The sequence below is a fragment of the Arvicola amphibius genome, chromosome 11 (assembly GCF_903992535.2).
Source record: "Arvicola amphibius chromosome 11, mArvAmp1.2, whole genome shotgun sequence".
In the NCBI taxonomy this organism is placed as follows: domain Eukaryota; kingdom Metazoa; phylum Chordata; class Mammalia; order Rodentia; family Cricetidae; genus Arvicola; species Arvicola amphibius.
Genome location: NC_052057.2, coordinates 15,338,205 through 15,363,830, shown reverse-complemented (window position 1 = coordinate 15,363,830; position 25,626 = coordinate 15,338,205). Strand labels below are relative to the sequence as shown.

Here is a 25,626-nt window from a genome sequence, read left to right as displayed (position 1 = left end):
GCCAAAGGAGACTCACACTTTAAATGTAGGCCTCTCGGGAAAGCCTAAAATCTCCGGTGCGTATTAAGAACACTTGAGACTAATGAAGGAGAGACTTGAGATTGTCTTTATTTATCTTGGCAAAATACTGAATAAACAGTCCAAGGAGAAGGCTTGGGGACATTGTTACTAAGCCTTCTGCTTGTGGTGCCTTCAGATTAATGTCTGCCTCTGTCAGAGATATCCTCAGATCACTGAGGAGGACTGGACTCTGAACAGAAGGACAATTGTGTTCCTTTGCTTTGGTTAATTTTGTTTTGGCCAGAGACATTTTTTTTATGCTGGAAGAATCACAAAACAAGCTCTGTTGCCCTCTGCTCATTCCTTATGGCGTACCCTGTGACAAGGGGGGGGGGGCAAGAAGAACATATTTATACCACAAAGTGACTTATTAACAAACATAAATGTAGCCTGCGTGTTAGCATCTGGTGTTCCATGTGGGAGAGACAGCTGTGTAACTTATATTGTGAAATGGGTTTGTATTAATTTTATTTTTGTAAAACTCTACTGTAAATAAAATATTTTATAAAGCTATCCCGTGTCACCCTCTAATGAAGTTTAAGAGCTGCTTTGAAGCAAATCCACGTTTTTTTTTCCTATTTTATTTTTATCTGGAGTAGGCAAGTCGCTTTCAGAGACTGCTATGAAAGCAGCAATTGTTAACATTGCTTAGAAGCGAACTCTACTGCTGCCGTAAGCTTTGGTGTCCCAAAGATTGTAAGAAATGCTAAATGTATTCATCTATCCAGGTTTTAGTTTTTTTCCAGCTACAGAACTGAGAAAGAAATGATTTAACGAATCCATGAGCTTGTGCAATTTTCTACCCCATCGCGACACAGACATCCATGTATTATTTGACTTCTCCAGGTTGACAGGCCACATATACATGACAGCAAGACACATGCATCAGCTCTTGACATTGCCACATAGAGCTGTCATCTACCAAATTCATAGTGAAGAGTTGAACAATCAAGTTATCAGAAAAAAAATGGAAAAATGAAAGCGTTCATCATGCTTTAAGTAAGTTGGAATTTGGTGCATTCATGGATCTGCTGGGGTGGGTATGGCCTATGGGCCACCTGTGGGACACACATGGTAGGACTATCAAAGAGCCATGAATCTGGAACAGAAGGAAGGCCTATTCACCTTCTTCCTTACAAGGGAAAAGCCAGCCAACCCTGCACTTCCAGCAGTCCTGGTTAGGCCTCCGTCTCTGTAGCTCTCTAGCTGAGCTTCCTTACGTATTTGCCTTGGTCTTCTCCATAAAAGATAGGAACGCAAACCCAGGGTCTTTTAGAAACCGCTCCATGAGTCTAAAAGGTTTGAAGGTGGCTCATGGAATCATATGCTTCATCCAGGTCTTGAAATCTATAAAGTTAGGCCTATGAGCCTGTGAGTCTTCCAGTCTCGAGAATTATACAACTCAACATTTCTGATACATTGGCCCCATACTAAGTCCTATCTAGGTAGTTTCTATCTAACTGAATTCTCATCTGGTAGCAATACTAGACCCAACCCTTAGAGAGTTAGCCATGTGCCTGCACAAATTAAATCCCTTCAAACACCTCAGAAGATGTATGGGCCAAGATAAATACAAACCCATATGCTGACAATATTAACTGGTTATTCTAATAAGCATTTATATGGGATTAGCATAGTGACATTTTGTGTACATGAACAAAGCAAGTTGCTGTTTTCCTTGTCTATTATCGCAAAAACTGGCTTTTATGTATTAATTATCTTCTATCAAGAGCATTTGATTAGTAAGTATGTATCTTGGGATGTCAATGCTGACCAAATCAGCTGTGACTGAGGGCAATGAAGAAACAAGCAGAAGAGAACAAAGATGTCATGGGGTTATAAATGGAGACATTTCATCTGCTAAGTGAGACTGGATGGGTATTAATACAAGGACTTTTGATTCTTCTCTTATCTCAACTTTAACTCTTTTCTGAAGTAACAGAACTCCAGCATTAGTGGTATCCACAGCAACAAAGACACCAGTGTTTCTCAGCATTACTTTACCAAGCTCTGGTCGGTGATAAACTACTTCTTGTACACAATCTATGTGATTTCTCTATCTAGTTTTTGTCTGTTTCCAATGTGGTAATAGTTGTCTAGTTTTTGTCTGTTTCGAATGTGGTAATAGTGGCTAGAATTTCAGCAACTATATTACAGCATGAGATTTAGAGCAATCATATTGAAGAAGCTGAGGTTTCTGGGAATTGTGAAGCCAACTCTGGACTGCTTTCCCCTGGACTTCTTTGACACCAGAAAAAAATACGCTAATCTTTTAAAATCCATTATTAGTTATCACAATCTAATCCAGGTTCAGTAATTAGGAAAAACAAATTAAAAAGACAATGCACTTTATTTTCTTCCAAATTCTCAGTGTGCAGATGAATTTTGTTTTCTTTTTTACAAATTCCCAGGACACTAGCTAAAAAACTAACTACCAATACTTAAGGAATTTCAGAATGTAAGGGTATCAGCAAGAAGAAATAAGCAGTTTGCAGAACTGAAATCAAATATCCCTGAAGAAATACCAGCTTGCTGGCATGGTTCAGCACTGTGGCACATGGTTCTGTCCACCATGTTGTTATTGAGAGTGTTATCACGTGACAGTGTAGCATAATAATTGTACAAGGTGGAGTCGGGCGGTGGTGGCGCACGCCTTTAATCCCAGCACTCGGGAGGCAGAGGCAGGCGGATCTCTGTGAGTTCGAGGCCAGCCTGGTCTACAAGAGCTAGTTCCAGGACAGGCTCTAAAAACCAAAAAAAAAAAAAAAAAAAAGAATAATTGTACAAGGTGGCTGAGGTCATTAGGATGCAAACACATGTGTCAGTAATACATAATATGATCTATATATGGTTAGTATTATTACTGGTATAAAGTGGAGTGAATAAGTTTCCTGGACCTGTTCTGGCTTTTTCAAAGTTTCCATGTTCCTGGGCAAACTGGTACAGTTGGTCACTCTAGTGTGTATTTATATATGATTAGTAGGGTGACATTTTGTGTACACGAACAAAGCATAGTTGATGTTTTCCTTGCCTATCACAGCAACAATTGACCTTTAAGCATTAAGAACTTTATATTTAGAACGTTTAATTTTTAAGTATCTATTATAGGATGTCAGAGTTTGGGTTTAGAGTTTAGCACTTAATTGACTTCACACTAGTGGGAACAAGACTGACAAACCGGAAGATCTTATGATTAACTTTTATTTAATTTCTTCTCTATTCACATATTAGGGAGTGCTTTATTTGAGACACATACCAGGATCAAATATTTCCAGAATATTTGATTGTTTTTTAGCCAGTCAAGAGGCAGAATTCCTAAATGCAAATGCCTTGGTTGAAGCAATTGTGCGTATTGATTTATAGTATTCTTGGGATTTATAAATATGAAGGTATCAGATTATTTATCCTTGCAGCTTGATCAATCTGATGTGTAAAAAAAAAGCTTGCAAGGGCTTCAGGCCAGAAACCCAGTGTTTAAACTCTGGCACCACCAAATACTAGCTTACTAATTAGGAGACACACTCAACTAATCTCCACACATCTCAAATTATATAAACAAAATAAAATCCCTAAGCAGATATCATACATAAAAGTGTTTTCTGCCTCATCAAATCACTTTTGAAATAAGATATGTCTTAAGATATTCCCCGATGTTATTCCCATGTGCTAAAACATAAATAAGCAATGGAACAGTACTGTAACAAAGAGACTCCTCCACATTGTGGCTGGTATTTCAAGATTAGCACGCAGACATCCAGGCTGTGCAGGTTTCCTTTACCCCACAGCAACACCTGCCGGTGAAACAAGGAAGGTACAAGCACACTGGGACCAGCCCCGACAGCCACAGGGAAGTCCTTTTCTCTCCGGAGGCCTCTCTATTTCTCAAACCATGATTGGATTGACTTCTTACCATGTTATAGCTAATCCTTTACTACTCCTGTCAACATTCAGGTTGAATATTTGTAATAGGACTTCAATTTAGAGGATGAGACTTTATTCCTTCCATAGTAAAAATCGGTCTGCTTGGGATCATGGAAAATTAGTGATATCTTATTCAGACAAAGAATGTCTACAAAAATCATAAAGAAACACTGAATACCCTTCCTTGGATTAGAAACTAAGACAAGAATAATTGTGCAAAGGTGACTTGGGTCACTAGGATGAAAATGTGTGTGCAACAAGCATCTAGTAATGTCTATGGTTAACCTTGCTACTTGTGAGAAGTAGGGCTAGCAACTTTCCCCTAATAGTGTGTGAGATAGTAAACTTAGAACCTTTCCTTTAGCAAAATGATGTCATGGGTTTTGCATGTGTGAGCGGTGTGTGCGTGTGTATGTGTATGCATGCGTGTGTGTGTGTGTGTGTGTGTGTGTGTGTGTGCAGGTGCTTGCATCTATGTGCATGCGTAGAGGCTAGAGGAAGGCATTGGGTATTCTCTTTTATCATCCTCTGCCTTTCTCCTTTGATAAGGGTTGTCTCTGTGTGAACATGAAGCTTGCATTTATTAATTTATCCTGCTAGGCTAGCAGCCGTCGAGCCTCAGAGAGTCTCTCTCCTCTCTCTGCTCCACACACTGCTGAGGTTACAGGTGAGTAAAGACCATGGTCTGCTTGTTATATGTGAGCTGGGATCCAAAATCAGGTCCTTGTGGTTATACAGCAAGCTTCCTCTCTCTCTCTCTCTCTCTCTCTCTCTCTCTCTCTCTCTCTCTCTCTCTCACACACACACACACACACACACACACACACACACACATCTAATTAGGAATGCTCTTATTATAACAAAGGGCAGCTACAAAATGAACCTAGACTAAATTATAATAAAGAAAAACAGTCAATGCAAGGTCCTTGGATTAAAAATGAAGACGAGCGTGTCACCGGAAGGTGAATTTACTTTCTGTCTAAGTTGCACCATGTGTGATTTTAGATTATGCAACTTCAGAATCTTGTTGTGAATAATCCTCTAGACTTGTTCTGTGCCATGAAAGTGGACCATGCTGCTTGCCCAGGATCAGAAGACGGAAGCACAACCGGTGCTCAGAGCAGTGTGAGTTACCTTATCTTTCACCCATGAAGCAGAAGATGTATTCTAGAAGGCCTATAAAACGAGTGTCTTCAACTTTGCGTGGTTAGTTGTGGGTCCCAGAGGAAGTCCTTTGCAAATGTTGACTTGTAACTCTGTCACGCTGCTCCCGTCCCTGCCATTAAATCTGCATGCGCTGTTGTCCTGCCCTCTCCAAACCAGAGGTAAGGACGGAAATACCCGCCTCCGCCCACAGACCTTTCATACCGTCCCCTTGCAGAAGTCACAAAACGACCTCAAATGATTTGAAACTTAAGTAGAAAATCTTTGAGAGAATAAAGTGTTGCCTCAGCAAGAGTCCAGATTCCTTTCTGACTTGCTGGCAACAGCCTGGAAAAGGCTGTCCAGCTAATTATGATAAATTTACCTCATTTCTTTCCCTACGTGACACAGGAATCCAAACCACTAAATGCTGAGCTGTCTCGGACAAATGGAGAGAGAAAGTTGACTCCCCATGTATTATGGCAGGGATTTTATGTGCCACACGTGGCCGACGGAGCTTAATGAGATAAAACCCTACAGCCCGCACAGCGCTCAGCACGCTGGTCACCGTGACTCCTCTTCCTGTCACGAGTGTCATCCTTCCCATCTCTAATTGAGCATCTGCAATGTACCAGGTTCATATTAAAATATCGGATGCAGAACCATATCCATTCACAGAGGTTCGTAATCCCTAGAGAGATGCCCAGCCATTAAAAGAGAGCTAGAGACAGACAGACAGACAGACAGACGACAGTTTCACTAACTTTCACACTCTACATTTAGGTCTTTATTCTGTCTGAAATTAATCTCTGTGTGCTTTGATATGGGCGATTATTTCGGCAACATTCACTAAATATTCATCTCTTCTCTGTTGCAGAGACTTCCCACCACACCCTCGATTTCCATGTTGCCTAGGTTTGTTCTCACCCTCTCGATCTGCTGCAGGACCACTTTTATCTTTTTATAGGCAGCAGTAATTACTATGATGTCATGGTCATGTTCTCCTGCGGAACTGCTTCATCTGACTTGTAAATTTTAAAATCAGATTGTCACCTTTCATCAAACTTTCCTTTGGTATTTTGTCAAAATTTCACGAAATTTATTGAAAATCGCGTTTTTGCTACACCAGTGTCTCCCACCCATAAAGATGGTATAGCATCCTCACATGTCTATGCTTCATTTGAGTACTTTCAAAGAGATCTGTATTTTATTCTCAAAAGGCATATATACATAATTTCCTATATGTTGTGCACAAATCATATTATATATAATATTTTTCATTCACTTATGACTATATGATAAGTATTATAATTTATTTTGGTGTCTAGGCTACACTTTTCAGTGCCATGGTAAAAAGAAATGATACACAAGTCTCTTTGTCTCTTTCCTGAGCTTAAAGGCATGCTTCTACTCATTCACAATCAGATACATAAATATACCCCCCTGATCAAGTTAAGGGAGTTCTCAAAATTTTCTAGTTTGATTTGTTTTTAATCTTATAAGACACTTACACTAATAGCATGATATCTTCCCCGCTCAGTTTTTACTATGGGGTAATTCAAATAGGAAACTATTTTGTATTCCTGGAATAAATCCAACTGGGTCATTATGCATTTTATAAAATGGGATGGCAACAGTTCTTCCCTCATAAAATACACAGAGGAACATGTATATGAGTCAGTAGGTAAGAATCTGAGATCAAGTCTGCCCTCAGTAAATGCTGTGCAGTTTCCTTAAACATCACTAGAGTCATTTTCCTACAGTGTTTACAGTGTGTTTATTTGTGATGTGTACATCTATGTCTATGACTAAGACGAATGTGTGTTTTCATTTCTGATGATGACTTTGTCTGGTGTTGGTTTGTGGAACATATACTTCCTTTTCAATTTTCTGAAAAATCAATGTAAGATTCTAATGATCTATTCATTGTAATATTTGTTAAAATTTTCCAACAAAGCTAAGTGGGACAGGGTTTTACTGGTGGTTCACTTAAAAACACTAGTGTGACTGATTTCCCAGTATTCAAGTTTGCTTGTTCTATGCCCAATCAGCGAAAACTCTCTACTTTTAGTTCTTCCAAAAAAAGAACCTTTTTATAATTTTCCTTCTCATTTCAAGTATTCATAGGATACAAAACAGGTAGGTGGGATCTAAACAACCTGAAGAAAATTAATTTTGCATTTAAATTTAATTAAACATTACATATCTACCGAGTAATAAGGAAAAACTGTAACGCTCGGCTTAGAAATATCCAAACATTTTCCTTTAGGGGTAAATATACAACCCCATTTCATATAGTTTCTCAGAGTTAAATTATAAACATGTATGAGGAATTTGATTTGTAATATATAATACAGTTTTGAAAAATAGGATTAATGGATTAGATGAGCCAAATCTAAGGGTAGACAGCACTGGCACAACAAGGCCTTAGACCTCAGAGGGTAATCTGAGTTGGTACTTTGAAGAAAGAGTGACACTGTCCAAGAAATTTATAGTTGACAATGTCCTTGGAAGAACTGCAGACACATCGAGATGCAAGAAACATATTTTATAAGCCTTGGCCTAGAAAAGCATTGAGCTGAATCACATGGGGGAGCAGTAAATAGTTAAAAACATAAGCACTATGTGATGCTTGAAAGACTTAAAACCCAGAACACAGCAGAAATTGCTGAATATACAAAATAATTTGCATGCATGTGTGCACGTGTGCGTGTGCGTGTGTTTAACAAAGAAAACCTTTGAAGACACAGCAGAAGATGAGATCAGTAGGAATAAAGACGTGGCTGTGTGACTGGCCGAGGAAAAGAAACAACTCCATCTTAAGACTGCATTAAGCTTTTAAGCAGGGAGAGACATCCACTTAGTCCGGACAGAGACAGTTCAGACCATTACACTCCGCCATGAGCCATACACTGCTCGGTGCTGACAGGAGAACCAGGGAGAATCAAGAGGTCAGGCCACATGGAAGGGACCAGGGTGCATCTTGCAGAATGACTCAGAATTAAGTCATCTTTGGCTGAGTCTGTGAACTAGAAGGGAAACTGCTTGTTATGACTGGGGACAAAAACAAGGGTACAAACATGAGGAGCCATGTGAAACGCTGCTCTGTCTTTGAAAGCTCATCACACTGACGAGGCCCAAGAGGAAGGCTTTACCCAAAAGTGGAAGGACACAGGGAAAGAACATCTAATTCACCAAAAGAACCAAATAGGCCCGCAAGATGTGAGTTTTCACCAGAAACAGTACATCTATGTCCTGGCATTAAAATACTCAAATAGAGGCAGGCTGTCATAATTGTTACCATCACCATCTTAGCTCATATTTACTGAGGTCAAACTAGGCTGTGGTGTTATGCCATTGTTCGGATGTCTCAATTTACACAGTAAGAAAGCGGGTGCTCAGAAAAATACAAGTACAACCAATATTCAGTGGAGCTGGGATTCAACGGCAGAGGTTGCTTTGGGGTGAAATGGCTAGCATTTAATTCTAGTCAGCTACTTGTGTGCAAAATGACAGGGTGGGCATTTGTGGCTTCCACAAAGCCCTGTTTATTGGCACAGCAGATTTTCTGAGACCCAGTCCTTCCTAACTCCCCACTCATGTGGTTCTGGGGCAGTCCATTGCCACCTCCTTTTCTGGGGTAGCTCGGGGTCTCAGCAGACAACTGATATTCGGTATCTCCCTGCAAGTATGACATGTCAGTTCAGAAAACAGTCAGGTTGCCAGAGTTGGGTTGAAAACAGAAAATCAGATTGGATATGGACTTTGTGTAATTTGTATTCACAATGATGTGAGCCAGACAGTATGTAGGCCCATGCTCTGGGACATAACGGCAAAGCAACACAGCAGAAGGATGCTTAGCCACAGCTTTCAGGGCCACCTCTGAGGCCCACGTCAAGTCAATGGGAAGAATCCACCAATGGACCATTCATGTGTCAGCAAGGAGTTGTTCCTCTTCTTCCCACTCCTTCTCTTTCTTTCTCTCTTCCTCCTTCTCCCTCTTCCTCCCCTCCCTCCTTTTTCTTTTTTCTCTTCATTTCTCTTTTTTTCATCCTCCTCTTCCTCCTCCTACTTCTTTTCTTCCTTGCCCTCTCCCTGTTTCTCCTCCCCTCTTCTTCTCCTATTCCTTTCTCCTCCTCCTCTCCCCCTTCTTTGTCATCTCCATTCTCCTCCTCTTCTCTTCTTTCTCCTCCTCCTTTTCTTTATCCTCTCCATCATTTATACCAAGGTTTTTGTTACTTAAAGTGTTACTGCCCAGTGAAACGGAATAATAGGATTTCCGCTTTGCAGTTCTCATGAGTGATGCTGATCTAATTCATACAAATGGATTAATTCGACATTTGACATGAAAATTGTCTGACTTTATTATTATAATGTTATTGTAAGTATTGTCATTGAACAGGTGACCACTAACCTTCCGTAAGAGTCGAAGTCCAGGAGAATGACGATTAGGATACTTCAGATCAAAGAAGACAGTCACGGATCAAAGACAACAGTCTAAAGATCAGGATACTACAGATCAAAGAAGACAGTCACGGATCAAAGACAACAGTCTAAAGATCAGGATACTACAGATCAAAGAAGACAGTCGCAGATCAAAGACAACAGCCTGACGTTGAGAAGAAACTACATGTAATGAAGAAAGACCCCCAGGGAGTTCACTAAAGCGGCTCACTGGGAGCATCAAATGAAGACTTGCAGAGCAAAGAACTCACTACTCAGAATCCTTTCTGCTCTGCAACCCACATGCGCTGTGGATGGGGCTTTATAGTCATGACAGTCCTCCGAATCAAAACCCTCGCTACGCAGACGCAGCCATTCACAGGTCAAGTTACTCCCGAGTCTACGGCCATTTTCAGAGTGCCAGATCAAATAAGCCAAATCATTTGTTTATTTCAAATGCTTGCAGTGATTTTAGAGTTGATTTTGTGTTTCAAAGATCTCTTTGTCATTGAAGTAACATTCTAAAAGCCTCAAAATTATGAGCTAAACTCCTGGCAGCCTTAAAGAGAGGATTCATTCTTTTATATAAAGCTATTGCTCACAAATCCACTTCACATAGTTTTACAATGCTTGGTGCATTTGTATTTCCTATGAAATTTTTTTTCCAAAAAATGTTTTCAAAGTGGCAAAAATAAAAGATGGACTGCATTTCTGGACTTGCATCAAAATCAATCATATGTGAAGTAAAATTAGCAATTTGATCCCTGTGGCCAAGGGAAATGAGGAACAAAACCACTGACTCACATTACTAGTGGCAAATCTTTACCGAGAAGCCCAGGCTGAGCAACACACCTACCTGTCCCGAGTGGTCAGACATATCTGGGCATCTGGCAGACTGTGGGATAGACTGACCAGGAGTCTCCTTAGGAGTCTCTGATATTTGAGCTTGAGGTGGGGCAAAACCTTTGTCCTTGGCAGGCCATAGGCATTCTAAGAATGGGGTGCAAAAGGGTGGGGTGGGGGGTGTGAGAAGATGGCATGGGCCAAGGGGTATGCAGAGGGGGACAGTTGGTTTCTGATTTCAGGAAAGAAGAGAGAATGCTTTGTCTTTTATATTATTATTTTATTTGTTCAGCAATGGGGATTGAACCTCTTGCCTTGCTCATCTGGGCGAGAGGTCTATAGCTGAGCCAAACATCTGGGAAGAGTGTACTCCCTCTCTTATTGCAAACACAGAAGAACAACCTATGGTACCTGAAATAAGCAGCCTGCTTTGGGCATGTCTACCAAGATGTAATCAAGGCATAACATCAGGGGAAAAGATTGCTGTTCTACTGCCAGAAGCTGCCACGTGGAACTCTAAGTTCCTGAAGCTTCAGGGGAGGAGGCACCTGAGGGCAGAGGCCACCATTCTGACAGGGTGTCACAGAGCCTTTGTGTGGACCCTGCTGGGAGCAGAGTCAAGAGGAGAATGCTAGCACAGTGTGCTAAGATGGGAAGCTGGGTCAAAAGGACTTAGACTGTGAACCAACCTGGGGATGCCGGGCACAGAGCACATTTAGGACATCCTCAGAGATGTCAAGAAACCCTCAGACTAGGAGTAGAGGAGCACTCTGCAAGAAGTTGAGTCTGTGGGGTCTGAAGAAACAATCTTTGGGCAGAAATGCCTGTGGACCTCATGCATTTTTATCAATGAGAACTGGGACTATTTGGATGCATATCAAGGCATTAGATATAGTGTCCTCTGACCTGAAATACTATTTTTTTAAAAAAAATTAAAAAGTAAAACAAAGTTTCAGATAGATAGGAGCCTGCCCTCTATTCCTTTGCTGAAAAAAGGACATATGTGTGGACTAGTTTGAGTTCTTTGATTCAAATAATGTAAGAATAAAGATGTCCTTATTTATTTATCTATCTATTTATTTATTTAGGTGGTATTTAATACACTTGTAAATTAGTTTCAAGTCACATTTGAGTTAGAGAAGTCATCACATATCTTCCTGTGTATTTTATCTTTTGTTTTGAATTTTTTTCTTTAAAAACAAAATCTCACCATGTAGCTCCAGCTGTCCTTGAACTCACAGAGATCCCCCTGCCTCTGCCTCCCAAGTGCTGCCATTGAAGGTGTGTGCCACCGTGCCTAGCTCTGTGTATTTTATATAGCCAAAGATACTTCTTACTTTTGGAAATGAAAGGAAAGGTGCGTTTCCATCAACCACTGAAAAACCTATTGCAGAATGAGCTCTCCTCGGCCGGGAATTGGACACTTCGATGGGAACTGTGGGCTACACAGCTCTCTGGACTGAGAATCATAGGATTGGCAGGAAGCTCATACTTTCTCAGAGAATCTAAATACTTCATTCGCCAGGTAAAGAAACTTGCTCAGTTGGGCCAGGAGGCATTTTGGCATGGTTGGGAGTAAACTATCAGCACAGCAAAGAAAACCAAACCAAACCAAACCAAACCAAACCAAGCCTAACTCTCCCCTCTGCATGTTAGGCCTCACTCCCAGGAGCCGTGAGCAATTCACTGAGTTCCTGCTAAACCCATCCCCAGCCCAGTTCTTGCACTGTACCTTGGAGAATGCTTTTTATTATCCCCTCGGTGTGATCAGCCAGGAGATCTGCCTTGGTGATGGCAGCCAGGGACAGGTAGTTGGACATGTTCCTACACAGCTCCTTGCTGCCTCTGTGGAGGAATTTCACTGCAATGGGGACAGCTAAGACCATCACAGGGGTCCGGTTGTAATTCTGAGGAGATATAAGAAGGGAACAAACAAGTAACTCATCGTTCATTTGCTATCCAATCACCTCAGAAATATTTGCTGGACTCCTAGATATCAGCTGTGAAAACACAAGCCCTGCCCTGTTTCCACAGCATGCATAACCCCCTGGTCTTATAGGAAGACTTAAGGGTAGTTGGTAGCATTAGCTGGGGGTATGACCTGTGAGGTACAGGGAGCTAAGGAGCACCCACCCAGCCTGGAGGTGTAAAGAAGGACTTCTAGAGGAATGGGGTGCCTTAGTGGGAACTGAAGGGATGGATTGGGGTAGCTGGGTGATGGTGAGGTAAAGGCTGGAGAAGAAAGAGCCACTGTGAAGGCACAATGGAGAACTCAGTGAACCTAGGACGCTGTGCGTAATTCAGTGTGGCTGTAGTGTTATGTGTAGGAAAATTGGCAGGAACTGGGAAGGCCAATGGGCCTGGGCATCCAGGGAGGCTGAAGAGGTTGAAACCATCGGGGGATGAGGGGAGGTACAGATCATCAGATGTATATTTGAGAAAAACAATCGAAGGGATGTTGACAAGCTTGATGTTTGTCTTTGAGAATCAATCAAGGATGGCCAGATGCAGAAAACAGTATTTACACATGAATGCTATTGACTCATAAAAAGACAGAACTCATCTCATTTTCAGCAGTATGAAAGGAAGTGGATAGCTGTGGAACGTGTAGTTAGCTAGAAGACAAAATGCAGATTTTACACGTTCTCACGAGCATAGTTTAAAAAGGTGATCTCATATCAATAGGTGACCTCATCACTTCAGCCCCAGCTGAAGCATCCATTCCTCTAGAGGTCTTTCTTGACATCCTCTGACTGGAAGGGGATTGAAGGAGAGCAGAAGATGGGTGCCAAAAACATTTACATAGGACAAGTGCTAATATTTAAAGCTTGGCAGGACCAGTGACAGAAGCCCAAGGGGCAGGGAACACTGGTTGCCTTGACATCATGACACATTACAGGAACTGACTGAAGCACAGCCCACTCAGGTCTATGGACAGCTACTATGTGTCCATGATATGTGCTGAAATTTTAGCTAATGATATTCAAAAGAAAAATTAAAGGGGCTGGAGAGATGGCTCAGAGGTTAAGAGCATTGCCTGCTCTTCCAAAGGTCCTGAGTTCAATTCCCAGCAACCACATGGTGGCTCACAACCATCTGTAATGGGGTCTGGTGCCCTCTTCTGGCCTTCAGGCATACACACAGACAGAATATTGTATACATAATAAATAAATAAATATTAGCCGGGCGATGGTGGCGCACGCCTTTAATCCCAGCACTCGGGAGGCAGAGGCAGGCGGATTTCTGTGAGTTCGAGACCCGCCTGGTCTACAAGAGCTAGTTCCAGGACAGGCTCCAAAGCCACAGAGAAACCCTGTCTCGAAAAACCAAAAAAAAAAAAAAATATATATATATATATAAATATAAGACTAAAGCCCAAAGGCATTCTAGATTCTAAAATAATCCTCTCTTCTTTATTCTGTGGCTCACTTTAAGGGTATTGACTAATTAGGAAACAATTATCGATAAATTGTATATATTCATGACCACCATCCCAACCACTTAGGTTTGCTCCAGGCAGAACTGTTTTATATACAATGTGTTTGGGAGCTGAGTTCATATTGCTATATTGTGTGAAAGGTACTTGTCATTCCAACCATAGGTTATGCTTCCTACCACTTCCAGCAGCGTTCTGGGCTTAGGGTAGACCCACAGTCAACATGGCAGACTGAATAACAAATGAATAAAATGTGATTAGGCTGAGAGATGGCCATTGACAACCACCCATGTAAACAGGGCAGACATGGTGGCATGTGCCTGTAATCCCAGCACTGGGAAGGCAGACACAAGAGGATCCCTGGGGCTTATTGTCTGTTAGTCCTGTCAAATTGGTGAGATTCATGGACAGTGAGAGGCCCTGTCTCAAAAATTAAGGGCACAGCAACAGAGGAAGACACTCAACGTCAACCTCTGGCCTCTACATGCAGATGCCCACACGGACATACAAATGTAGACACACACAAACATGTACACATGCATATAGCACACAAACACAAGCAGGGAGTATGTAGGAAGAAAGAAGATAGTATAGATGCATGGTGGTGGTAGTCCCTGCAAACACAATGTGTTAGAAAGGGCAGGAGACAGAAAACAGACTCTGGATTCCACTCTGGGCTTCGTCACCCTCTTGCTGGCTGATCACAGAGATGTCACCCAACTCTCCAGATATTTGTAACACTGACTGTCATCACATTTTCCCACTGAGCAGTCTCTGATAAATAGGTCTCAGGGCAGACACAATATCAACTGACTGGTAGAAGAAGACTTCCCAGGCTGCTCAAGGACCAGTGACCTTGGAGAGAAGTAATGGCTACCCTCCAAATAGGGCACGCACTGAGTAACCGTCTAGGTTCAAGCTGATCAGATTATGGTCACTGAAGGGAAGCCGGGGATAGTGGGCAAGGGTAATGGAATAGCAACTTCTACCTCTCCATCAGTAAATGTGTACTTCTTTTTTCTTTAGTAATCAGTTTCTGGGTTTCTGTTGGGGACAGCCGCATGATTGCAGACAGAATTTTCCACCTTCTTTGCAATCAGATGTGACCACATGCAAAGCTTTGGACAATGAGATAAAAAAGGTTTATTGTGTTCAACCTTTAGGCTACTATTAGCATGATGTGACTTGCTTTTTAAGTTATTTTCCCCTTTAAATTTAGGTGGAACAGGACTTGGTACCAAGGACTGAAGCAGTTGTCTATGACTGTGAGTTACAAACTCTATGTAGAACAGAGAAAAGAGCAGCTTCCACATCTCATCTCATCTCATGGTTCGATGAGAGACAAAAATGTCCTGTGTAGTTTAACTGACTGTTCTGCTTAGGTCTTTGTTATTGCAGCTGAGCCTGCATCCTTACTAGAACAGTGCTAAGCCTGGATCACTTTCATTCTTGAAGCATCCTCAGTAGCTTAAAGGGAAAGTTATTTCCTTAGACAGTATGGAATATTAACAAACCCTATAATAATACAGACCAAAGAAGGAACATGAGGCCAAGATTACCACTGATAAACAGGGACTCAGAATAACATCAAGACATCGTAGATATGGGGCAGTTAGGTCAAAAAGGACACTTGGTGGGAGAAAAGTATTTTGGCTCTTATGCCAACCAAAACAAAAATAAATTCCAGGCAATTTGCATATCTAATAGTAAAAAGCAAAGTAAAAGTGGAAAAAGAACATATTTGATGTGTTCCCAGTGGTTTTGGGTCAGTGAGCAATTCCTCATATCTAACTAAAATATCATCATAAAAATAAAAAAAGAAAACCGGGACTGTAAAGTGGATAAGGACTTCTAATCCGGTAATATTCTAAGAGAATAAAAAAAATAATCCAAAGGACACATATGTGTGATCTATGTATTCAACAAAGGTCTAACCAGTACCAGAAAATACACATACAAACAAATCAGAAAGAAGAAAGGACACATCCGAAGGAGAATGTAGACAAAGGACCTGAGCAGATGCTTCGCCAGCAAGGATAAAGAAATTGACTGAACACATGAAGACTTGCTCACTTCGTTAAAGTTCATTTTGGCCTGGGACCATCCACAAGGTGTCATCAAGGTAAGACTTTGTCTCTGAAAGAGGCAAAGTTCTCACATCTAGTCTTCAGATAGTTCTTATGTGGACTAAAACTTGGTGTCAGCACAGGACCGGATATTCTATGCGCAACCCGCTTTAGGATATTGTGAATGACCGTGACGTGCAGTGGTGGCTCCAAGACAGTCAACAGCACGTTAACGACAGTGTCCATGCCAGGAGGAGGAGTCGCCTGTTCACACTGAGTGTGTGAGCCCCTAAAGGCGATGTTCTGGGGTAGCTGAGACACTCGGTGAGTTGGGAGCAATGACTTTGGAACACTCCTATCTGGGTGTTGAGTCCCTACTGCTCCCTATTTGATGGAAAATGTAATTGCTATGGTTTCCCTTCTTCTTCCAGGTCTCAGCCTCACTGAGCCTGCACACGCTCCTGCTCTTCTTCTTCTGAGATTCTACATTATTCCTCTTTGAGGAGCTTTCCAGGTTTTCTGCTGAAGACATTTCTACCCTTGGTCTCAAGAGTGATTGAGTGTCTCAGCCTGACAGCGAACCACATTTCCCTGGTTCAAATGATGATTCAGGAATAAGTGCTTCACCAAATTTAATTACAGATTCTTTGAAGGGCTCAGTGATTGTAATTTTCCTGCTGGATTCAAGGTGTTAAGAGTTTATGGGTGTCAATATCATGTGACCCCCAGTAAACAGGAAAAAAAACTGAATGAAACTTGAGGAAGCATGGGGTCAGAGAGGCAATCAGGGCAAAGTCAGGTCCTGTTAATATTTGGGCTCCGTGATATCAGGTGTGCTTAGCCCATCTCCATTCCTGTAAACAAGCTAATTAAATACCTCTTGCTTAAGCGTTCCTAGTTGCCTAGTGACCAGGCACAAACAAACAAACAAAATGCCTGATGTGTTTTAACTCATTCCTGTTTTTCATCAATTTTCCAGATAGATCAGGACCATGGCCTGCCTTGAGACCTCTCATGGCTTATCTGAATATCTTGATCCATGTCTCCTCCTCTAGCACGTATATACGGGCCTGATTGGACTGGCCATTGCTGATGTGGTAGGTTATGAGGCTTCCTTGGAAGACAGGCTCCTCTTCTCTCCCAGGCCTGGCACTCAAAATATACATATAATTGCTAGAATCTACTAAGGTCAACTCACACCAAGAGATTTCTAGAAGACTGACATGTAATAGTGAAGCCAAGGGACTCATTTACAGTGGGAGACTCTCTTTGGTCAGATCAGAACATCCCTTTCACAATATCAAGGTACAAAGAAGACAGGCCAGAAACCAGAGTCTTCACTCAACAGCACAAGATCAGGTGAGCTCTGAGAAAATTTGAGATCTATCCCATCAAGACCATGGTTGAACCTGCTTAAAATAACACGCTTATTCTATAACCATCTGTGATGACCAGAACATTCCATCCACCACATTCAGTCTCTAATACTTGTTCCAAGTAACACTTGAGTACGCATACCAAAAGAGTGATCCATCTTCCTTTTGCCGACACACTCCAGACTGTGGGGTTCAGCAAGGTTAACTGACTTCCCCCACTTTTCTCAATTATGCTACATTGGCTGCTTCTTTGAATTCACATTCAAGTTACTTCCATATAGCACTGGATGTTACCCCAACCCCCAGTCTTGTCATGGGCTCTGTTTATAGCCACCCAATCTCTCCATCACATGGAAGCTTCTGACAGCTAAACTTTCAACAGTTAAACTTGTCCCTATAATGACTGGTCAAAGCCCTAGCATTGGGAACATTCCAAAAGGAACTCCATGTCAAAGATACTTTTTCCACACTAAGTCTTTCTGTCAAGAATAACTTGAAAGTAGAGAGGTATATTCCTTCTACTAGAGGAATAGATCTTCAGGCACTTTTAAATTTTTTATTTATTTTTTCAGATGGAGTCTCACTATGTAGCTCTGGCTGCCCTTGAACTCACTATCTAGACCATGCTGACCTCAAGCTCACATGGATGTGCCTGCCTCATCCTCCCCAATGCTGGACTAAAGGTGTGCGCTATGGTCTCAAGCACATTTAAACATAAAAAAAAAAACTAAAGGCGGTGGCAACAGGAAGTGGCACTTGCTAACGGTGAGCACAGACAGACACAGGGAGGGATCAGATGGATGGAAATCATTAGTTTCTGTTTTAAGCTCTGGAGTGAGCTAGCCCTTGGCAGGAACACCGAAAGAGTGGGCCTTCTGAGCCAATCAGATTGTCTTCTTTTTAGAACAGTTCTGGATGCCTCTGAAGTGTGGATGCAGCACAAAAGCACAACACCCTCCCCTCAGGCATATCATTTCATCACTAAAAAACAAAGCAAACTCCGACACACTCAATTTTTCTGTCTTCTCCCCACTCATATAATTTGGAAATCTGTCAAATGAAACAAGAAGTAAAACATTAAGCAAAGAGCAAACAGTTCATCTAAATTCTAAGCGATCACCACCAAAAGCACTCCGGCTCAAAACAGTGTCTAGACAGCCCCTACCATATCAAAAGCCACAGGCACTGCTGACGACAACAGGATGTGAGCAAGGGGCTAGAGGCCAGCGTGACTTTGAAAAAGAAGAATCCCAGGGACCTACCAGATAACAAACAACTCTGCCCCAGCACTGAGCTTTCCCTTCAAAGGCATCTAATGCAGTAGAACTGGGCACAGCAAGGCATTTTATCTTTAGAGCTATTTGGATCACAGGGCGGCTAATGGGATACAGGCAGAAAAAAAAAGTCCTGTGGTCACCATTCGACAAGAAATAAACAGCGTTAAGAGCCGCTGATAACGCCGCAGCCTGCGACAGAGCCTGGCCCTCCGCATAGATGGGAGCGGGCTGGTGTGAGTATTATCTTACAAGTTCCAAGCTCAGGGAACAAACGGAGGGCAGGGCAGTGTGGAAATAAAGCTACACCTGAGGACTGCTACCCCTCACTGGAGACGCCGAACAAGAGGGCCTTGTTCCACGATGCCAAGGGTTTCATTTCTCAACTTGATTAGCACCATTTGAGCTCTTGGTAGAAACTCCCCTTTTGAAAATGCACTCTGGGAACCTTTCTGAGGGGTTTAAAATTGGAACGGATATAGCAAAGTGACGAGATACAGATCTCAGGTGACAGGAACAGAGAGGCTCCTCTGCCCTCCCCCCGGGGATTGAATCCAATTGGAGCCATAGAAAAGTAACAATCTCAAGAGATGTTCAACTTCATCTATTAAAATAGGGCTTCTTGGATGTTCATGCAGCCTCATCAAGCAGACAGGGAGAATGCTTGATTCTTACCAGTGGAGCTCTCTAGAAGTCTAATTGACACGTCATCTGGTTTTCCCAGTGGGTTTCTTGAAAGGTGAGAGAAGGGAGCAGGTCTGGTGATTGTCTCCATCCTCCTGTCCCAGAACCACATCCAGAAGCCCACTAGAGAGAAGTCTAGTTGCTAAGGAAACCACAGGATCATTACTGCCCCTGAACCCAAATAATACATCATTCAGTAGATATTACCTGAGTTCCTACTGTTTGCCAAGTGCTATTGTAGGTGCTGGGACTACCTCAATGGAAAAACAAAACAAAATATAATTTGTGGAGAATAGAGACAGGCAAACGATCACCAATGGGTGTCATTACTGAATTAACAGCTTGTTGCAAAGGGTTGAATGGTGGGTTGGATAATGGCTGAGTGGGTAAATCATTTGCCACACAAGTGTGAGGACCCTACTGAGGGCTCATCAGACCCACGTGAAAGCTAGGTAGGTGTGGCGGCCTGCCTACGATCCTAGCACTTGGAGGTGGAGACAGGGGCAAGCTGGTTAGCTCTGGTTTCATCAAGAGATCCTGCTTCAGTAAATAAAGTGCAGAGCCCTGGAGGGAGGCGCCTACGGTCAACCACTCTCACTTGCTTCCGCAGAAAACACACACAGGCAAATAACAGTAAGAAGAGCATATCGCATGGTATCGAATGGCCTCCTGCAGATGATAATATCAACTGGAGTTAATGGCCATGCGGCATTTCTTACTTACTTCCTGAGTATTTTTCTTCTTGCCATCTGGTCATTTATTCATCATAACAAAGCCACAAGGAAATTACTCCTATCATGTGTACTTAATAGACGAAGCAATAAAGACACAAAAATGTTAATTTGTACAAGATCACCCTAAGGATAAAAAATAGGGGATTGCTTGTTGAGGACCCTTCTAACTTTATACAACCAGTTTCCCCCATAAGAATTCTGAAGGAAATGCTGGGCCATCCTGGGTCCTGTTTCTCAAAGTCTTCACAGGGTACTGACTGGGGAAGCCTACACGAGCAGTGTGTGTGCAAGCAATGAGGCTAGACATTAGGCCCTTTTACAATGCAGAAAAATACTCGCTTCCTGATTCATGGATTCTTTCTAGCCCCCTTTGTTCTCCTTGTCAGACATCTTTTATTATTTCCCTCTTCATAGGTCCTCCCATAGTGTTAGCTGAGAGGAGAGAACAGATAATGCGAAGCTGACTGACATGTGGCATTGGGTCTACAAGCAAGCAGTTGAGGAAAAGTGATTGCCCCGACTCGTACGATGAGGTTAGAATCAGGTACTCTCAGTTCTTTAGAGTTTCATTCTAGTATATTGGTGACGCCAATAGTTATAATACCCCTGGGTCACGTTTTCATCCTCATCCGCCCTCTCCAAGTTCGTATTTATTTTAGAAAGCAAAATGTCTTGTTTATCTCTCTTTCAGGGGTTCTCCAGGAGATGGGAAATGACTGAATCCATCTAGTAACTTGGTCAGAGGAATCTCCTGGTTCTGAGTAAGTTGTGGTTTGAATTTGGTGCTCCACATCATGTCGAGAGCACCTCTAGAGAGTTTTTGTAATGAAGGTCCTTCTTCATGTTCATCCACCATCACCGGTCTGTAGCATAAGGTTTTAATGTGTTTGTGTCCTGGTGGGAGTTATCTGGGACCTTGTTTCTGTTGGCCTACAAGACTGTGGATTTATTTGCTAGCTACGGACTGCCATGTTTCCTGATTGCTGACTGAACTGCAATTGTTCAAAGTAAGCGCTGCACATGCCCCGTTCCCTCCACGTCCCATAGTTTCAGACAGTAGGTGTTGTTGCTCTTAATTTACAAGGGGCAAAGCAGAGATGTAAAGGAAGACACGGACCTGCCAATCTCTCACATGTAGAACAGATGGGTATTCACAGCACACAGGAAAATAGACCTCAAGTGAGTTAGACAGGCTGGAGAGACAACTCAGCAGGCAGAAGCGTTGGCTGTGCAAGCGTGAGGGCCTGGGTTCAAACCCCTAGCACCCACATACAGAGCTGAGCATCGCTGAATGTGCCTGCAACACTGATCTTCGGGTTCACTGAGAGACCCTGTCTCGAGAGAGTGAGGGAGAAGAGCGCCCCCTATCCTCCTTTGACCTCCCCAAGCATGCTTTCATGCTTGTTGAGGTATTATTTTGCATTCTTTACAGTATAGCTCACAGGGACACAGCAGGAACTCAGTAGTATTTTTCTCAGTTTATGAGAGAGCCACCTGCTGGTTTACTCTATCTGGGGTTATGGTGTCTTTTTACAGTATCTAAGAGGCACAAAAATTGCCTCTCAGTTCAGAGACATCATGTGTTCACCGTAAGCTGCCAACTCCGTATCACATTGCCTGCTGCTGGCGCAGCAACATACCTGCAAGATGCAGCTCATGATATCAGATGCGATTTTTGCATGTGGCGTATCTTCGTCTTTCCCTGCAGGTCTCAGGTTGTGCTCCAAGCAGGAATCCCACAGCCCCACCAGGGCCCTGGCATGCTTTTCAATGGATTCCGTCTCTCTGATGGCCGTCGTGATCCTTGTGATACAGATTTCAACCACTGCCTGGTCATTATTGTTAGTTTGGTAATCCTATTCAGAAAGAAAACCTTCAAGTTAACAAGCACTAGAGAAAGTTGTCCTTGAAAAGGAAGCTACGTAGGGAGTTGTTTTGAAATGCTGTGTGTTGCTGTGTGCTAAGGAGTGAGGCTGCAAAGCCTTTTGCGGTGGGCCTTCCTCTTGTGGAAGAGGCAGAACCTACATCCAAGCCCCTGCTGTCAGTAATAAAATGGAGGGTGACAGCTGGCCAGAGGAGCTGGATCATTAATGTGCCAGCAGGTGACTCTTCAGGCCATTTCAGTTTCAAGTCCCTCCAAGACAGAAGTTACTTTTTTCAGTGATGGTTTTTTAGTCAAGTGTATGAGAAAAAAATCCACTTTACTTTGTAATGTTCCCTTATTAGCTCTTTCCCAGACTCCAGTAGAACACAGTGTTTCATTTCTTCCTCTTCAAATCAAAGAAGTAACAAAACCCGGGCTAGTTTTCCCCACTCAAATTTCCTTCCATCTTCCTGTCTTAATTACCTCCCAGGCACAGGCACGTCCTCATCTTTACCAAGGAAGAATAGGATCCCTGAAAATTTTTAAATGTGAAAAAAAACCCCACAAATGTGCACAGCGAAAATGCTTTATTGGTTTGCTTGGAAACCGGGTCTGACTAAACACCACCATGGGAGTCTCACAGGGCAGGCAACCAGAAGTAGGTGAGCATCCAGAGGCCCGCACCACCCCGCTCCGTTGGTCGAGTGGGAATTCTCCCTCCTAACACAGTTTTTACTGTTATAATGAGGTCAATAAACATCTCAGACCTATATCTACACTGTAATCACCTGTAACCCAGATTTTTTTTTCCTCCAGAAAGAGCAATTTTCTGGAGCAAAGGACAGAAATAATTTTGAGGCTCCCACTACAAACTACTAAATGACCTTCCAGAAAGACCTCACTAATTTAAACTCCAGTTGTCTGGGTGGAAATTTAATATCTTCATTGCGCTTTTGCAGGAACAAAGTATTTTTAATTTTTACTAATTTGATCAGTGGAAAACAGTATCTCATTACTGTTTGGTGTTAGGCACTTTCTTGAATCAAAGTAAGGATACATATCTCCGTGTGTTTATTGGCCATTTGTTTTTCATCCATTGGGAATGGGGCAAAGAGTGTCAAGTCTATTTTTCCTCAGTTGACTTCATTTTCTTTTTGATCCTCCTCTGGAACAATATATTTTTCCTACTAAGGATATTAAGGCAACACTGGAGCTGTAAGTCTGCACATGCTTCATCGTTCCTTTTCAAAGCTGAGTTTAGACAGTTAAATCAATCAAGCTTTTGAGTTGTGTATTTTTTCCCTGTTGTATAGTAATCTTTTTGTATACTATGAAGATGTGTCACTCTGGTGGGTTTAATAAAAAGCTGAACAGTCAGGAGGGTAATACAAGTTATGACAGAAATGGTTTCAGTATAAAACTTTGGACTAAGGTAGGATAAATAATACAGCACTTTCTCCAAGTTTGCAAATGGAAATAGGTCGGACATTGTAAATGTAACTCTTGCTTGACAGTTGTTCTTATTGTATATAGTTTTATAATGTCAGAGTTAAAACCTTTCCTTTTTATTTAGAAAAAAAGAGGAAACATTGTGGAATAATTTTTGTGCACTGTGAAGATGTGTCACTCTGGTTGGCTTAATAAAAAGATGAATGGCCAGTAGCTAGGCAGGATTTTCAGGGCAGAGAGAACGCTAGGAAGAAGACAGGGTTGCTAGTCAGATGCAGAGAAAGTAGTAGGTATAGGAGGAGAGGTAACAGCCACAAGCCACGTGGCAAGACATAAATTAATAAAAATGGGTTAATTTAAGTTATAAGAGCTAGTTAGAACCAAGGCTAAGTAATTGACCAAGCTTTCATAATTTATAGTAAGTCTCTGTGTCATGATTTGAGAGATGGCTGGAGGGACAAAAAAAAATCCACCAACATTTTCCTTCTAAAATTAGAAACTTAAATTATTTAAATTTTTGGATTTAAATCTTTAAAAAGTTTTATTTCTATTTTATGTTTGTGGGTGCTCTGCATGCATGTACATCTGTGCAACACACAAGTGCCCGAAGAGGACAGAGAGGGTATCAGATCTCCTAAATCTGGAGTTATAGATAGCTATAATCTGCCACATGGGAGCTGGAATTTAAACCTCAGTCTTCTGGAAGAACAAGTGCTGTTAATGAGTGAGCCATTCAGTTAAAAATTTTTATTAATTTCAAAGATAAGGCATAGCTATGATATTAGAGATGGAGAAAACAAGGTTGGCACTGCAGAGCAGAGCCCCCTAAGCTGTGTTAGCCCTGTCCTTCAGCCCCCAGTTCCCTTCTCCAGTGGAAACATGTTCCCAGTGCCTGTGTTTTTACAATGTCATCCTCAGCAACTCAAAAACCATCCACCTTCTTTGTGTGTGAATCCTTTAACTGCATTTTAAACATAATTTATTTTTAATTTTTTTATGTGTGTGAATAGTTTGCCTGCATGTATTGTTTGTGCAACACTTCTATGCCTGGTGCTCATGGAGGCCAGAGGAAGGCACTGCATTCTCTGGAATTGGAGTCATGGATGGTTGTGGGCTACCACATGGGTGCTGGGACCTGAACCTGGGCCTTCAGGAAAAGCAGCCAGTGCTCTTAACTTGGCTCCACCCCTCACAAATGATGAAATGTACACAGATAGATTGTCAGAATTATAGGATAGTTGATTAAGTTTGATGGATATAAAATCACTAAAAATAAGTTGTATTAAGGGACTCAAGAGATGGCTAAACGGTAAATCACTTGATGAACTAATGACCTGGGTTCATCCCCGGGATTCACGTAAAGTGGAAGGAGAGAACGGATTATAAAAAGTTGCCCTCTGCCTTTCACACATGCTCCGGCATGCACACTCCTCCCACGTCCGTCACACACACCCAATAACAAATAAAGTGATTGTGCTTTATTCACCTGGAAAAAAAAAGTAGAAAAGGCTTTAAAAAAAAGAATGTCATCTTTAGCCCTAGCTAAGGATATGTAGCGCTTTAATTTAGAAGATGATGCATACTATTGGGCAGGGCTCTAGCGGGTTCAGTACCCAGAATGCATGTGCGAGCCCACAACCTGCGTTCCAGAGAAGGCAGTGCTCCCCTCTCTCCATCATGAGCACCAGGCATGAAAGTGTTGCACAGACATATGTGCAGGAGGAGAAACTTAGGAGAAGAAAACCACACAATTTTGTTTTGAAGATATTAAAGAAGTCTGAAGTAAGTGGGTGGTAAGGCTGTATCTTCAGAAAAGAAAACATTGTGGTGCCATTGTGGTGCCATTGTGGTGCTCTTATTTTTATTTTTTCAAATTAGTTTATGGATACAAAGAATTTCCAGACTGCATTCACAAAACATGAGTATCTAAACGTAAAACTCTTAGAGAATAACAACAAACTAGAGCAATTTGGGGTACACTTGTCTTACCAGGCTTATGCAGTAAGGGACCCACTTCCTCCTGGACTACTAGACGGACAACATGATAAATGACAAAGACTCAGTCTAAGAACTGAAAAGGACATTAAATACCTGGGGGGGGTGGGGGCGGCAGGTGTGGTGCTGCACACCTGCAATCTTGAACCTGAGAGGCTGTGACATCACAATCTAGTTCAAGTATACTTGAACTACATAGACCGGGCTAGGCCAGCCTTACTCTGTAAAGTATGGCCCTGCCTCAGTACCCTTCCTCACATTAAAAGAGAAAGCAAGTAAATAACTAGAAACAGTACTTTATATAAACCCAAGAGGTGAATGGCACATGAGCAGATGAA

The 25,626-nt window shown here is 42.1% G+C and overlaps 1 protein-coding gene across 7 annotated transcripts in view; it reads right to left on the bottom strand.

Annotated features, from left to right (window-relative positions):
- Positions 1-25,626, bottom strand: part of Veph1 (ventricular zone expressed PH domain containing 1) — a 192,238-nt gene that overhangs the window by 147,959 nt on the left and 18,653 nt on the right. For 4 of the 7 annotated variants that reach the window (XM_038347916.1, XM_038347915.1, XM_038347917.1 and 1 more), the window contains exons 3-4: positions 21,621-21,836; positions 12,143-12,317 (exon numbers count right to left, since the gene is read on the bottom strand). In XM_038347916.1, the coding sequence (XP_038203844.1) occupies positions 12,143-12,317; positions 21,621-21,836 (391 nt within the window). Of the gene's footprint in view, positions 1-201; positions 377-9,613; positions 9,637-12,142; positions 12,318-21,620; positions 21,837-25,626 lie in introns of those variants that run through there. The other 3 variants (XM_038347921.1, XM_038347922.1, XM_038347918.1) reach the window with 3 other exon arrangements.